The sequence below is a fragment of the Bombina bombina genome, chromosome 1, assembly GCF_027579735.1.
Source record: "Bombina bombina isolate aBomBom1 chromosome 1, aBomBom1.pri, whole genome shotgun sequence".
NCBI classification, from domain to species: Eukaryota; Metazoa; Chordata; class Amphibia; order Anura; family Bombinatoridae; genus Bombina; species Bombina bombina.
In genome coordinates, this window is record NC_069499.1 from 577106136 (window position 1) to 577121765 (window position 15630).

Below are 15630 nucleotides of genomic sequence, written 5' to 3' on the forward strand. Positions count from 1 at the left end.
AGAGTTATCACTGTTTTAGTGTTAACATTTTTCTCTGCATGTGCATGTGAAGCATAGCTAGAAATATTTTTACTGCATCCATATATTAAATACTGCAGCTGCTCAGATCATCAGTGGGACTTGTATCATGTCAGCAATTAACAAATTGTGTCATTACCAGACGATGCAAGCACCTTAGGCTCTCTGAGCAGGAGTTGTGTTTAAAATGCTGGTGTTTGAAATAGCTATAGCTTGTATTAGAAGCAATTTTGCTAATGCATGTATATTACAAAATTGCTTCTGTTCAATAACGAAATGCACCCATGTGTTTTAAAATTTTGGCTGGAATATCCCTTTAACAGCAAAAAAACTGTTACTGTGTTGAGCAAAGCGCAACAGCAGCGTAAAGAAGTGTTACGTTATATTTATTTCACTTTGCTTTTGAAGAAAGAATCATGTTATCCCCGTCAATTTTTGTGATTGACAGGTTAGCGGAGCACTCAGTACACTCAAACTCGCATTCTGCTCCTCCCAGTTGTATCCGACTTGTTCATCAGATTTCTCCGCCCGTATAATGTCACTGAGAGCTGTGTCTCAGGCAAAACCCGTATATTCTATCTTGTGCCAAGGCGCGCCCCTTAACCTGCAGGAGCAACGCCCATTTTATGCTGCCAGTCTTAGGTTACTTCCTCGTAAGCCTCGCCCACTCCACTCGACTCGCAGCCTTCCCCACGTGTGCGTGTTGAGCAGGTTCGGCGCCTGGACCAGAGAGATGGCGCAGCTTGGTGAGCGGGGAAGGCCTGAAATTTACCATTATTCACTCGGGTCCTCCCATACTTTACAAAAAGCAAAACTCCCCACTGGGCATCACTACCACTATTTCTCATATGGCTTTGGCACCTCTACATTTTCTTGGTTATACCCAACTGTATAGTCCCTGGTCATATCACCCCGGACATAAAATGTTTTATTGTTGGCATCAGCTCCTCAGCCTAATGTCTCCTGAGTCCTGACAAAGTAGTTCTTTGGCCATCACCCCTATAAGATCATCTCCTTGGGTGTCATAAAACTCCATCTACTATCCCATTCAATCAGCTGCCACTTTATCCACTATACGTTCGTGTGCAGCCCACGATTACTTATTTTGTGGCAGCCTCAACGTCCAGGTCATCAGACCCAAAATCTATTTAAATTATAAAGCATTTTTTCTCTCACACATTTGATTTTGCTTTCCTATATTTATTTTCATAGTCAATTCAGCATACACACACATATAGATTCCGTTAATCAACCTAAACAACGCCTAATGCCTATTCATTATATATTGGATATCGGTGCCCTTTGAGGCTCAGGCACTGCAATGGGCTTTATTTCCATGGTTGCAGTCTTGGTCCTTAGTCTTTAAAGGGATGTGAAATGGTTCAGAAATAGCATGCAATTTTAAGAGACTTTTTTAATATTCCATTAGCAAATGTTTGTTCTCTTGGTATCCTTTGTTGTAAAGCAAGCATACCTAAGTAGGCTCAGGCTTGTCAGTGCACTACTGGGATCTAGCCGATGCTTAGTTGCTACATATGTATGTATCTTGTCATTAGCTTTCCAGGTGTATTTAGCAGTTCCCAGTAGTGCATTGCTGATCCGGGTCTGACTTTATGTGTGTTTTAACACTTTCACGGGAGTATAACCGATATATGCCAGCAATAGTGTTATAATAAAATACTCTAACACATTACACTATTTTTGTTTTGCATGTTTATATCCCTTTTACTGAAAGGATTCTTTCTACTGTAATTACACAGGCAGAATATTCTTAGTTTAGAATTAAACTGTACATTGTAGTGGTTGTAATAATACTTCATGTGTATTTATGTGTTTGGCATTTTATAGGACTCATTTCTCATTGTCTTTATGACAAGTTCAGTAAAGACTAACAGAAACCAAGTATTTGACGGACTACTTTATATTGTGAAGTACATTACAATTCACAAGAAATCACATGCTCCCTTAAATAATTTCCCCAATTTACATTCTGCACACGTCGTTTAATACTTAAAGGGACACTGAACCCAAATTTATTCTTTCGTGATTCAGATAGAGCATTTAATTTTAAGCAATTTTCCAATTTACTCCTATTATCAAATTTTCTTCATTCTCTTGGTATCTTTATTTGAAAAGCAAGAATGTAAGTTTAGATGTCAGCCTATTGTTGAACAACCTGGGTTGTTGCTGATTGGTGGATAAATCCAATAACCAATAAACAAGTGCTGTTCAGGGTTCTGAACAAAAAAAATGCTTAGATGCCTTCTTTTTCAAATAAAGATAGCAAGAGAACAAAGAAAAATGATAATAGGAGTAAATTAGAAAGTTGCTTAAAATTGCATGCTCTATCTGAATCTGGAAAGAAAAAAAATAGGGTTCAGTGTCCCTTTAACTTGTAAATAATCAGTGGCTTGTGTGCTTTTCATACTGTGCATAACGTGACTGGTGTATATAATTGCAGACAATAGCAGAATTGTTTTTGCGTTGAACAGTTTAGGGTTGTTTAAGGACAGAACATTTTCTATAAATTAAAAAATGCCATTAGACTAGATATGTGAATGCTGAAGTCACTTGTAGAATCTTGTTACTTCTTACAGCATAGGGCCCCTACACAAGGGCAAACACAGTTTAAAGGAACATATGAAATTAATCCATGCGTTGCAAAATAGCTGCATTCAAAATGCTTAAAAAAAAGTTATTTTGTTAACAATAATGCTATTGTTTTGCAATACAGAAAAACACCCTTTGAACAGCCTTTTAAGTTGTGTGTCCTACTCTTTACTGTGGCCATTTAGGGACAGATCTAAATTACAATTGAACAATAACTTGCATTATGTAGCAGGAGGGTCCGTGATCTGCATTCCACAAAATACAGTCCAGCTTCTCTGAAGGTACAGGTGAAAAAAAACGACATTTTCAGGTTTAAATTACTGGAGAAGCAGCTTTGTTTCACTGTGCAGGATAAAACGTATATCATTTTTTAATTTTGTTTGTCTGTTTAAAGGGATGTAAACCCTAACATTTTTCTTTAATGAATTTGCAGATAGAATATTCAATTTTTAAGCCACTTTCCAATGTACTTTTATTATCATATTTTCCTTGTTTTCTTGTTATCCTTTGAAAAGCTGGAAAGTAAGATCAGGAAGTGTGCACGTGTCTGCAAAACGATATGGTTGCAGTATTGCAACAATGTTATACGTTAGCGAGAGCACTAGATGGCAGCACTATTTTCCATCATGTAGTTCTCCAGACATGTGCATGCTATCTATCTAGATATCTCTTCAACAAAGAATAACATGAGAATAAAGCACATTTGATAATAGAAGTAGATCGGAAACTTTTTAAAATTTTTATTTTCTGAGTCATGAATATTTTTTTTTGAGGTTTCATGTCCCTTTTTTTAAGTATTTAATTATTTGTTTTCTCTTCTAGCTCTTTTTAGTGTCTCAGACAAATCAGGCCTGGTTGACTTTGCTAAGCGTTTGAATTCAATTGGCCTTTCCTTGATTGCTTCTGGTGGGACAGCAAAGACATTGCGAGATGCCGGTCTCTCTGTCAGGTGCAGTATAAACTTACTGTTTACATCCCCTTTGCTGGCATGTTCATTCATCACTCTTCTCTACAGTCTGTTGTTCCACATTTGCATGCTCTGTGCTGTTCTTTCTACATTGTAGTGAATTTGATCCATAGTGTAGTTCAGATGTTTAACTCATCTGTTTCGATGTGTACCTTAAAGGATTACAAACTTTCTCTTTTTTTTTTTTTTGTTATATTAAAACTCATATTTACGATCACTTGTATGTAATAAAAATTGGCAAACTCAAATTCCTTCAAAACGAAGCATCAGAAACTTTTAATTCCGTTTTTTAATTTTAATCTACAACGTCATCTAATCCAGCCCACTTTTTCAGCCCCTACATGTATATAACTCTCAACCAATCTCCGCTTTCACATGTCATTATAATAATAGGTAGAGAATCGCATGCGCACCAAACAGGAACAAACTAGCGCTTGCGCAGTGTGTCTTACTGACGACCCAAATTCCAGGACATCATAGGGTAATACATTGTGTATGAAGTTGAGCAATATGGCGCATCCTCAATAGAAATTTTGTCCGCCATCTTCAAACGGCGGTTTGCACAGCGGATTGGCTAGGAGCGTCAGCAACTCATGGAGTGGGTTCGGAAAGAAATTCTTTTTTTTTAAGATTATGATTGCAGCAATCAGGTAGGAAACTGAAAAAGACATGGTATTCGAAATATGTTGGGGAAAGGTTTAATAAAACGAAAAAGAACGCAATCAGTTTAACTTAGTGGTCCTTTAAAGTGATGACAAATTTGAGCCGCCCACCACAGTCTTCTCCAATGAGGTGACCTTTAGAGGTGGAAACCTCACCTCATTGGAGTAGAGTGATGTGCCGTGGGCGGCCGGAGGCGCTGAGTTTAGCGATCTACTTGACGCACAGGGTGATTTTTAACACCATTTATTTTTTTTTTTACTTTTTTAAGTGATGACTGAAACTAATCTTTATTTTTAGTGATGGTAAATCCAAGCATTTTTTATACGCTTGGATTTACCATCACTTTAAGTGATCAGTTATTAAAAAAGGGTGCTGGACTCACCCTGACTGTGCTGCTGGACATTGTTAAACTCTACGACTCTGGCCGCCCACGGCACAGCCCTCTCCTTCAATGAGGTAATGTTCACACTTCTAAACCAATAGTCGTGCATGCCAGCTGACAGTGTTCTATATGCTAGCACAGCTTATGGTTTAGAGGTGCAAGTGTCTGCTCATTGGAAGAAAAGCAGTGGGCAGCCGGAGACACTTAGTTTAGCGATTTACTGCTGCACCGTCAGGGTGAGATTAGCACCCTTGTGTTGATAATAGATCACTTAAACTCTACTTTATTTTTAGTGATGGTAGATACTAGTGTGTGTTAAACGCTCAGATTTACCATCGCTTTAATGAATAAGACAACTGTCAGTATTTCATATGTGAAGTAAGTGGCAGATCTGATACAACAGATATGCATACACCATATATAACAAATTGCATCACCTGTCTCCCTTTGTGTTTTTTATTTTAGGGATGTGTCCGAGATCACTGGCTTCCCAGAGATGTTGGGAGGTCGTGTGAAGACCCTGCATCCTGCAGTCCATGCAGGTAACTAAGCGGTTAAACTGGTCTTTTGACAGAAGCGTCATGTTTAAAATAACATCACTGTGGGTTTAGGTTTTCTGACACAGGGTTACTGTAAGATAACAGGAAAGGACTCTAGGGTTGTTTTATTTTGTAAATTGTTGTTTTATTGAACCTAATGACGAATCAAACACACCTTAATTTTAATAAAATCCTAAAATAACTACCAGTTTAGGAGAATGCTAAGGTAGGTTGAAATCAATGCATTATTTCCTAATATTTATTCTATGTAGAGTGCAGTAATTTACACCTACTTTTGTAGAAAGTGTTTCTTTTTCACCTTTAAAAATGGAGGGGTCACTAACTAAGTTAAAACATTTCTAGGTCTTAAAAGCCACTTTTGATATCAGTGTTTTTCAAAGAACACTGCCTTTTTTTTTTTTTAAAGTAATTTAATAACATGCTGGCACTTATACACTAACATATTTTGCTTTTTAATTAAACGGACAGTCTACTCGATTTTTTGTTTTAAAATAGAGATTTGACTTTACTACCCATTCCCCCAGCTTTGCATAACCAACATTGTTTATATTTACATACTTTGCCTGTTTCTAAGCCCTTGCAGACCGACCCTTATCTCAGTGCTTCTTTTTATTTATTTTTTTATGTATTTTTTTTTTTTTTTTTGGTTCATTTTTATTGAATGTTCAACATACAAAGAGATACAATAGTTACAAACTTTAAACAATACGACTATTATATTAAAATGTAATTAATCTGAGCATGTGGTAAAGTCTATTTGAGGATATAATTCCCAAATAACCGGAGAGATCATTGTGCACGGTTACATACTTATTGTTGAACAGTACTTAGTTTTGTTTTTGTTAACCCCCCCCCCCCAAAAAAAAACCCCAAAAAACAAAAACAAAATAACTAATTAGAATTAACAGTTGTAATAACTAGGGCTGTTTGAGTTCCAGAGTCAACATAAACGGTGTTATTTATAAAAACAAGAGTATGATTGCAAATATTTGCTTATTTTATTCTTAATATATTAATGGCCGAATTTAGATAAGACTTCCAGTATACTACCATTGCATAATGCTATTTATTATTATATTATCAACTCACTACAAGTCCAACATTCTTGAATCTCTGCTAGGGGAATCACTTGAGCAATTAGTCAAGGAACCAACTCGTAAGGAAGCTATATTAGATCTAATACTTACAAACAGTGATACAGTTTCAGATGTGTCTGTAGGTGAGAACTTAGGATCCATTGATCATCAATCTGTTTGGTTTAGTATTCATGTGCAGGAACTGTCCACCCAGACTAAAACAAAAGTTTTAGACTTTAGGACGGCAGATTTTTCATTAATGGGAGAATATCTAAAAAACTATTTAAAAGGGAAAACTCTTATTACAGGGGTTCAAGAACAGTGGGAATTTGTGAAAGGTGCCATTTTAGATGCAACCGCACACTGTGTTAGACATGTCTGTAAAAGTAAAAGAAAGCGGAAACCAATTTGGTTTTCCAAAGAAGTAGCACATGCTGTAAAGACAAAAAGATAGCTTATAAAAATTACAGACACACACAAGCAGATGATGATATGAAAATATGGAGACTCCAACAAAAAAACACTAAGCAGTTAATTAGGATGGTTAAAGCTCATGCATAAGAGAAGATAGCACAGTCAGTAAAACATGGGGACAAAACATTCTTTAGATATATCAGTGAAAGAAGAAAAAATAAGGTAGGAATAGTAAAGTTGAAATCAGTTGATGGTAGAATAATAGGAGATAAGCAGATTGCAGACTGTCTCAATGATTACTTCTGTTCTGTTTTCACAAAAGATTGTGAAGATACAATGTCTACATTAAGGGATGCTACGAAAAATAGAAACAAGCTTAACAGTAATCTTTTTACAGAGGATGAGGTTTTGTTAGCATTATCAAAAATAAATGTTAAAAAGGCAGTGGGTCCTGATAATATTCATCCAAGGGTTTTAAAAGAACTTTGATCAGTGCTAACTGTCCCATTAACTGATCTGTTTAATCAGTCACTATTAACAGGAGCTGTCCCAGATGATTGGAGAATAGCAAATGTAATACCTCTTCATAAAAAGGGCAGCAGAGAAGAATCTGGCAACTACAGGCCAGTTAGTTTAACTTCAGTAGTAGGGAAATTAATGGAAAGCCTCTTAAAAGAAAGAATTATGACTTACATAAAGACAAACAATTTAGAGGACCAAAATCAGCATGGTTTTTCTTCAGGGAGATCATGTCAGACTAATCTAATTGACTTCTTTGATTATGTAACAAAAGTATTAGACAAGGGTGGAGCAGTTGTTGTAGCATATCTAGATTTCAGCAAAGCATTTGACACCGTCCCACACAATAAACTAATTCACAAACTATCTCCTTGGTCTAGATTCAAAAATTGTGAACTGGGTGGAATGCTGGCTTAAGGACAGAAAACAAAGTGTCTTAGTAAATGGAGTTCATTCAGCAGAGGGGGCTGTTACTAGTGGTGTTCCTCAGGGGTCAGTTCTGGGGCCTGTTTTGTTTAACATATTTATCTGCGATATCAGCAAAGGGCTACAGGGGAAAGTATGTCTCTTTGCAGATGATACAAAAATTTGTAACAGAGTGGATGTTCCGGGGGGGGGGGGGGGGTAGACAAAATGAGAAGTGATATACAACAATTGGAGGATTGGACAAACGACTGGGATCTAAAGTTTAACACAGCAAAGTGTAAAATAATGCATTTAGGGAAGAAAAATCCAAATGTTAATTAGACTCAATGACACTTTACTGACTGTTACAGATGAGGAACAGGACTTGGGAATTATTATTTCAGATGATTTAAAACTTAGTAAACAATGTAGTAATGCAGCGAGTAAGGCTAGCAGAATGCTTGGATGTATTGGTAGAGGTATTTGCAGCAGAAATAGTAAGGTTCTTATGCCACTTTATAGATCATTAGTTAGGCCTCATCTTGAGTATTGTGTGCAGTTCTGGAGGCCATATCTGCAGAAGGATATTAACAAACTTGAATCTGGGCAAAGGAGGGCTACCAAAATGGTGCATGGTTTAAAAAATAAAACTTACCAGGATAGGCTCAATGACCTAAATATGTATAGCTTAGAGGAGAAAAGGGAAAGAGGTGATATGATAGCAACTTTCAAGTACATTAAAGGGTTTAGTAAAACTGAGGCTGTGGGTATTTTACATAAAATGGAAAATTCAAGAACAAGGGGTCATGAGCTCAAGCTAAAGGGTAGTAGATTCAGGAGTAATTTGAGGAAGCACTTCTTTACAGAAAGAGTGATTGATTTATGGAATAAACTTCCTCAAGAGGTAGTAGCAACAAACACTGTGGGGGACTTTAAAAATGCATGGGACAAGCATAAGGCTATCCTACAAACTAGATAAGTTTATACTGTTAGGTAAGGTCGGGCAGACTTGCTGGGCCTATGGCTCTTATCTGCCGTCAAATGAGCTGGCTGTAAGATGATCCCCTTTAAAAATAAAGATATCATTGTTGCAGCTATACAGGAAAACTTCCAAAGTGTCAACCCCTGATAAATATTAGAGTGTATGGATTTACCGCACCTCTATACAGCCTTCTCAACGTGAATGTAGGCAATGTTAGTTCCGTTATCCCACACCTTCAATGTGGAGTAGCCAACAGTCTTCACTGCTTGGTTATTTGCAGCGTGCGACTTCCAGCTAACGGTGTGCGTGTAGCCTCGCTCCCAAGCCGACAGACTATCCTCCAGACTGCAAGGGCTCTCCGCTCCGACACTTAAATTCAAATAGCAAAACAAAGTTAGCAGTCTCAGAGTATATCACCATAAAAGAGATCAAGCCAGGAGCGTGCTCTGTATTAAAATGTCCATTTTATTGGGAATGCATATAAAAGCCAAGGGACACAGACAGGTACTGCAGATAGCTGATGCGTTTCCTGCCTCAAGGGCACTTCATCAAAGCTAAACAAACAGGTGTATCTACCTATTTTATATTACAATGGAAGGTGTCATTTCTGACCAATAGTATTGCATCATACATATACATTACGGATTTCACCACCAATTTATTGCATGTTTAAAAGGTAACATGAGATGAATTTTCCGCAGGTTTTTAGTAAATCTATCTCAGATCTTAAAAACTGGATGGATCTTCCCATTTCTTTGTCAGCCAGAATCACCTTGATTAAAACAATTATATTTCCACAAATTCTGTATTTGTTACAGAATTTACCACTTTTTTTATTTTTAAACAGCAGATAAATAATTCTACTCAATTTGTTCACAATTGTTATGGAAAAAGCAAAAAGCCCACATATCAATAGCAAAACTTACTAAAAAAAAAAAGAGAATGCTGGGCTGGTGTTTTCAGATATTAAACTGTACAATTTTGTAACGTTAGCCAGGACTGCCATGGACTGGCTAACAAATCTTAGTAAATTCACCTCTAATGAACTTGAAACAGAAATAATCTCACCATTTTCTCTCAAGGCGATTTTGCATTGTTCAATAGGGAATCTCCCTAATATTCTAACAAATTTAATAACTTTTAAGAATGTTATCATTGCATGGTAGAAGATTTGCTTCAATCTGGGAATAGATTTTAAATGCTCTTCCCTTCTTCCAATATGTGGGAATCCAGAATTTATACCAGTAATCAAACAAGCAGTTTTTAAATCATGGTCCCAAAAGGGGTTGATATACCTGCATCAATTGTTCTCTTCTACCGGACATTTACTATCCTTAAATAACCTTATTCACAGGTTCCAAATATCTAGGAATGACTTGTTCGCATATTTTCAGATACGTCATTTTATTAATTCTAAAAGTTGGAAAATTGAGCTACTGTGTCGATGGTCCGAGATCAATCTATCCATTATGAAATTTTCTGTAGGCAAATGTTCTATGTCGTTATTGTATGATATTTTGCTTTCTAAACAGGGTGAGTTATATTTAAATAAAATTCAAGCTTTCTAGGTATTGCATTTTCCAGCATTAGACTCTATTAATATTATACACAGTTTAATGTTAATGCAAAAACTTACAATTCCCATTGGTTGGAAAGAATCACATGTCAAACTGATTCACAATGTCTTTTTCTCTCCCTCTAAATTGGCAAAATTCTTTCCAAATAATGATTTTTACTGTCCTAAATGCCATCTAGATAAAGCTGATACTCTACATATATTCTGGAAATGTCCAAAGATATCACAATTATGGTCCAAATTCAATTTTTGGTACAACAAACTTTTTCTCGGATCATTTCAAGATTAATGGTAGATATATATATTTTTTTTTCTGACAGATTTGGCAATTAGACCGAACTACTGCCATACCTATTGTATAATGATAATGCGGTACGTGATATTGAAGAAGTAAAAGGATACCTCTCCACCTAGTTTTATAAGTACCCTTCTACAACATATTAAGTTTGAGATTCAGAATATTAATTTATTAAATAAGACTAAGGAATTTTTGGATAAATGGTTAACATTTTTCAGAGCTCAAACATTGGTGATTCAAAAACAGTTATCTCCATTATTCAACACCAAACCATTTATATCAGCTGCTAAAACTGGGCTGTTTCCTCTTTCCTGGATACCGGCTTCATCAGTAACATAATAATTTGAAACTGTGTGTTAAAGCGAGTAATGTTATAGAGGGATGGAGTGCTTTATTATTTATGGTTATGTTTTTTTTTTTTTTTTTTTTTTTTTCCACGTTTGTCTTGTCTTTATGTTTTTGGGGGGATAAAAGAAAAATTTGTATGGTTCACAGGCATGATAGTACCAAAAGATATTGGGATAATATATACAGGAATTGCCCTGTACTTGTGTTGGAAACTTTGAAATTGGGGTAACCTTTTGAATTGAGATTAATTCTTGGAAGACATGTGGTTTACTCTTATTTTTCCGTGGTTTATGTATTTACTTGTTTCTGTATTAACATATCATTTGTCATCTGTTTTATGGATATGAAATGTGTGTATTTTTTTCTCTTATGTCTTGTGAACTGGTTTAATAAAAGAATTAGAAAAAAAAAGGTAACATCACGACAAGAAATTCATCAATACAAAATTTAAAGAAATACCTCATACCACATTGATATCCAAAAAACTGGAAAGTATCATACCTAATTTAATCATATACGACTAATATGTACATATACAGTGGATATAAAAAGTCTACACATCCCTGTTAAAATGTCAGGTTTCTGTGATGTAAAAAAAATAATACAAAGATAAATCATTTCAGAACTTTTTCCACCTTTAATGTGACCTATAAACTGTACAACTCAATTGAAAAACAAACTGAAATGTTTTTGGTAGAGGAAGAAAAAATATAAAAATAAAATATGGTTGCATAAGTGTGCACACCCTTAAACTAATACTTTTGTTGAAGCACCTTTTGATTTTATTACAGCACTCAGTCTTTTTGGGTATGGGTCTATCAGCATGGCACATTTTGACTTGGCAAGATTTGCCCACTCTTCTTTGCAAAAACACTCCAAATCTGTCAGATTGCGAGGGCATCTCCTGTGCACAGCCCTCTTCAGATCACCCCACAGATTTTCAATCGGATTCAGGTCTGGGCTCTGGCTGGACCTTTTCAAAACTTTAATCTTCTGGTGAAGCCATTCCTTTGTTGATTTGGATGTATGCTTTGGGTCGTCATGCTGAAAGATGAAGTTCCTCTTCATGTTCAGCTTTCTAGCAGAAGCCTGAAGGTTTTGTGCCAATATTGACTGGTATTTGGAACTGTTCATAATTCCCTCTAGCTTAAAGGGACACTGAACCCAATTTTTTTCTTTTGTGATTCAGATAGAGCATGCAATTTTAAGCAACTTTCTAATTTACTCCTATTATCAATTTTTCTTTGTTCTCTTGCTATCTTTATTGGAAAAAGAAAGTCCAGAACCTTGTACAGCACTTGTTTATTGGTGGATGAATTTATCCACCAATCAGCAAGAACAACCCAGGTTGTTCACCAAAATGGGCCGGCATCTAAACTTACATTCTTGCTTTTCAAATAAATAAACCAAGAGAATGAAGAACATTTGCTAATAGTAAATTAGAAAGTTGCTTAAAATTGCATGCTCTATCTAAATAGAGAGAGAAAAAATTTGGGTTCAGTGTCCCTTTAAGGCCCCAGTTCCATCTGAAGAAAAACAGCCCCAAAGCATGATGCTGCCACCACCATGCTTCACTGTGGGTATGGTGTTCTTTTCGTGATGTGCAGTGTTGTTTTTGCGCCAAACATATCTTTTGGAATTGTGGTCAAAAAGTTCAACCTTTGTTTCATCAGACCATAACACCTTTTCCCACATGCTTTTGGGAGACTTCAGATGTGTTTTTGCAAAATGTAGCCTGGCTTGGATGTTTTTCTTCGTAAGAAAATGCTTTCGTCTTGCCACTCTACCCCATAGCCCAGACATATGAAGAATACGTGAGATTGTTGTCACATGTGCCAGATATTCCTGCAACTCCTTTAATGTTGCTGTAGGCCTCTTGGTAGCCTCCCAGGCCAGTTTTCTTCTCGTCTTTTCATCAATTTTGGAGGGACGTCCAGTTCTTGGTAATGTCACTGTTGCACCATATTTTCTCCACTTGATGATGACTGTCTTCACTGTGTTCCATGGTATATCTAATGCCTTGGAAATTCTTTTGTACCATTCTCCTGACTGATACCTTTTAACAATGAGATCCCTCTGATGCTTTGGAAGCTCTCTGTGGACCATGGCTTTTGCTGTGGGATGCAACTATGGAAATTTCAGGAAAGACCAACTAGAGCAGCTGAACTTTATTTGGGGTTAATCAGAGGCACCTTAAATGATGGCAGGTGTATGCTGACTCCTATTTAACATGATTTTGAATGTGATTTCTTAATTCTGAACACAGCTACATCCCCAGTTATAAGAGGGTATGCACACTTATGCAACCACATTATTTTATTATTTTTTTTTGTTTTCTTCCCTCCACCTAAAAGATTTCAGTTTGTTTTTTTAATTGAGTTGTTCAGTTTATAGGTCACATTAAAGGTGGAAAAAGTTCTGAAATGATTTTTGTCTAATTTTTTTACATCACAGAAACCTGACATTTTAACAGGGGTGTGTAGACTTTTTATATCCACTGTACTTATAAAGTAGATACTTTACAGCAATGTTATGCAAAGAAGGAAAAAAGTATATATTGAACCGATTGGAGAACTTTCTCAACACTTCCAAATAACTTATGTATACAAAGTTAAATGGCAAAAACTTTTTAATAAATGCCAGTAATGACGAAAATTACTCCAGTTGGTAAACCTCATTCCCAGAAGATTTTTGTCAAGTGGAAAAAGTATCCAATAATCATTCTAAACACATAATGTATCATATCGCAAATAATTGCTAACAAAATTAAGTCCTGTTTATAAACTGTTTTGCATCACTTATTTTATTAATGCCTAGGGGTGAGCATGTCCTCAGTGTGTATATCCCCAATATACTTCTTTTACTTAATGACTTAAATCTATCACCACCCCTGACATTGGATTTGATGTGTTCAATCCCTTGGAAGCTGAAGTTCTCAATATTGGTCATATTCCCTGCAAAATGTTTGGCCACAGGTGTTTTAGGGATCTCGGCCTCCAACGACAGTAAATGTTCTCTAATTCTGTTTTTGAGAAGCCTAGAGGTGAGACCCACATACTGAAATTTACAATGTTTACAGGTAACGTGATATATAACATATGATGAATTACAAGTTATATGAATATTTTATACAGCTAAGAGGTACTGAGATGGGGGCAAAATTTGCTCCCTCGTATGCCAATTTTAGATCTGGCCGACTGAAGGAACAAAGGTATTCAGTGAACAGAATATTTTCAGGAACATCAAATTATATATATATATATATATATGTGCTATTAGTATGGGAAGGTTCTAAAGAAATGCTTAATGACTTCTTGGGACATCTTTAAAATTGTTTATAGACAGGCCTTAATTTTGTTAGCAATTATTTGCAATATGATACATTATGTGTTTAGATTATTGGATACTTTTCCCACTTGACAAAAATCTTCCGGGAATGAGGTTCACCAACTGGAGTAATTTTCGTCATTACTGGCATTTATTAAAATGTTTTTGGCATTTTACTTTGTTTACATAAATTTGCCAGTGTTGAGAAAGTTGTCTCCAATTGGTTCAATATATACTTTTTTTTTTTTTTCCTTCTTTGCATAAAATTGCTTTAAAGTATCTACCTTTATAAGTATATGTACATAGTAGTCGTATATGATTAAATTAGGTATGATACTTTCCAGTTTGTATCTTAATGTATTTCTTTAAATTTTGTATTGATGAATTTCTTGTTGTGATTTTACCTTTTAAACATGCAATCAATTGGTGGTGAAATCCTTGATGTATATGTTTGATGCAATACTATTGGTCAGAAATGACACCTCCCATTGTAGTTTAAAGTAGGTAGATACACCTGTTGTTTTAGATCGGAAGAAGTGCCTGAGGCAGGAAACGCGTCAGCTAGCTGCAGTACCTGTCTGCTGTGTCCCTTGGCTTTTATATGCATACCCAATAAAATGGACGTTTTAATACAGATCACTCTCCTGGCTTGATCTTTTATGGTGATATACTCTGAGACTGCTAACTTTATTTTGCTATTTATTATTTTAGCGTTTTCAATCTAGCACTAAGACTGTGCTAGTTCATGTGTGCCATATAGATAACATTGTGCGTACTCCCGTGGAGTAATGTTTCACAAGAACCAGCACTAATGATTAAAATGCAAGACATTTAAAAGCTATAAAAGTACTGAGATAAGGGGCTGTCTGCAAAGGTTAGATACAGATAATCAGAGGTAAAATTACTATAACCTTGTTGGTTATGCAAAACTGAGAAATGGGTAATAAAGGGATATACATTTATTTTATTTTTTACAATAACCAATTACAGCAGACTCTCTTTAACGATATATAAAATCTGTAAATGAAGAGTCATTTATTGATCAATTCATGAAATTATCTTCATGCATATATAAAATTGTAAACTATTATACAGGTACGTCTAGATGCTTTCTGATACGTTTTATTTTTCAGGCATACTGGCAAGAACCAGCTCTGAAGATCAGGCAGATATGACCAGGCTGGGGTTCAGCTATGTGAGGTATATTTTTCAATCCTATTACAGTGCTCTGGTCCATCTAGAGCAGTAGTTTTCAAACCTGTCCTCAGGCCTCCCCAGCAGGCCTGGTTTTCAGGATTACCTTGGGTGAGAGCAGGTAAAATAAGTTTACTAATCAGCTGATTATTTAACCTGTGCTCCAGATCATATCTTCAAAATGTGGCATTTATGTAAGCCTGAGGACAGGTTTAAAAACCAGTGATCTAGAGTAAAATTTATTTTTATTTTTTATTCAGGTTTCATGGGGTGTTTGTGTGTACCTAATAT

At 35.9% G+C, this 15630-nt stretch overlaps 1 protein-coding gene across 1 annotated transcript in view; it reads left to right on the plus strand.

The window, feature by feature from the left end:
* Positions 1-542: 542 nt before the first annotated feature.
* ATIC (5-aminoimidazole-4-carboxamide ribonucleotide formyltransferase/IMP cyclohydrolase) overlaps positions 543-15630 on the plus strand; it is a 191276-nt gene continuing 176188 nt past the window's right edge. The window contains exons 1-4 of the mRNA XM_053698807.1: positions 543-764; positions 3451-3577; positions 5106-5182; positions 15279-15345. Of these exons, the coding sequence (XP_053554782.1) occupies positions 554-764; positions 3451-3577; positions 5106-5182; positions 15279-15345 (482 nt within the window). The 5' untranslated portion in view covers positions 543-553. The remainder of the gene's footprint in view (positions 765-3450; positions 3578-5105; positions 5183-15278; positions 15346-15630) is intronic.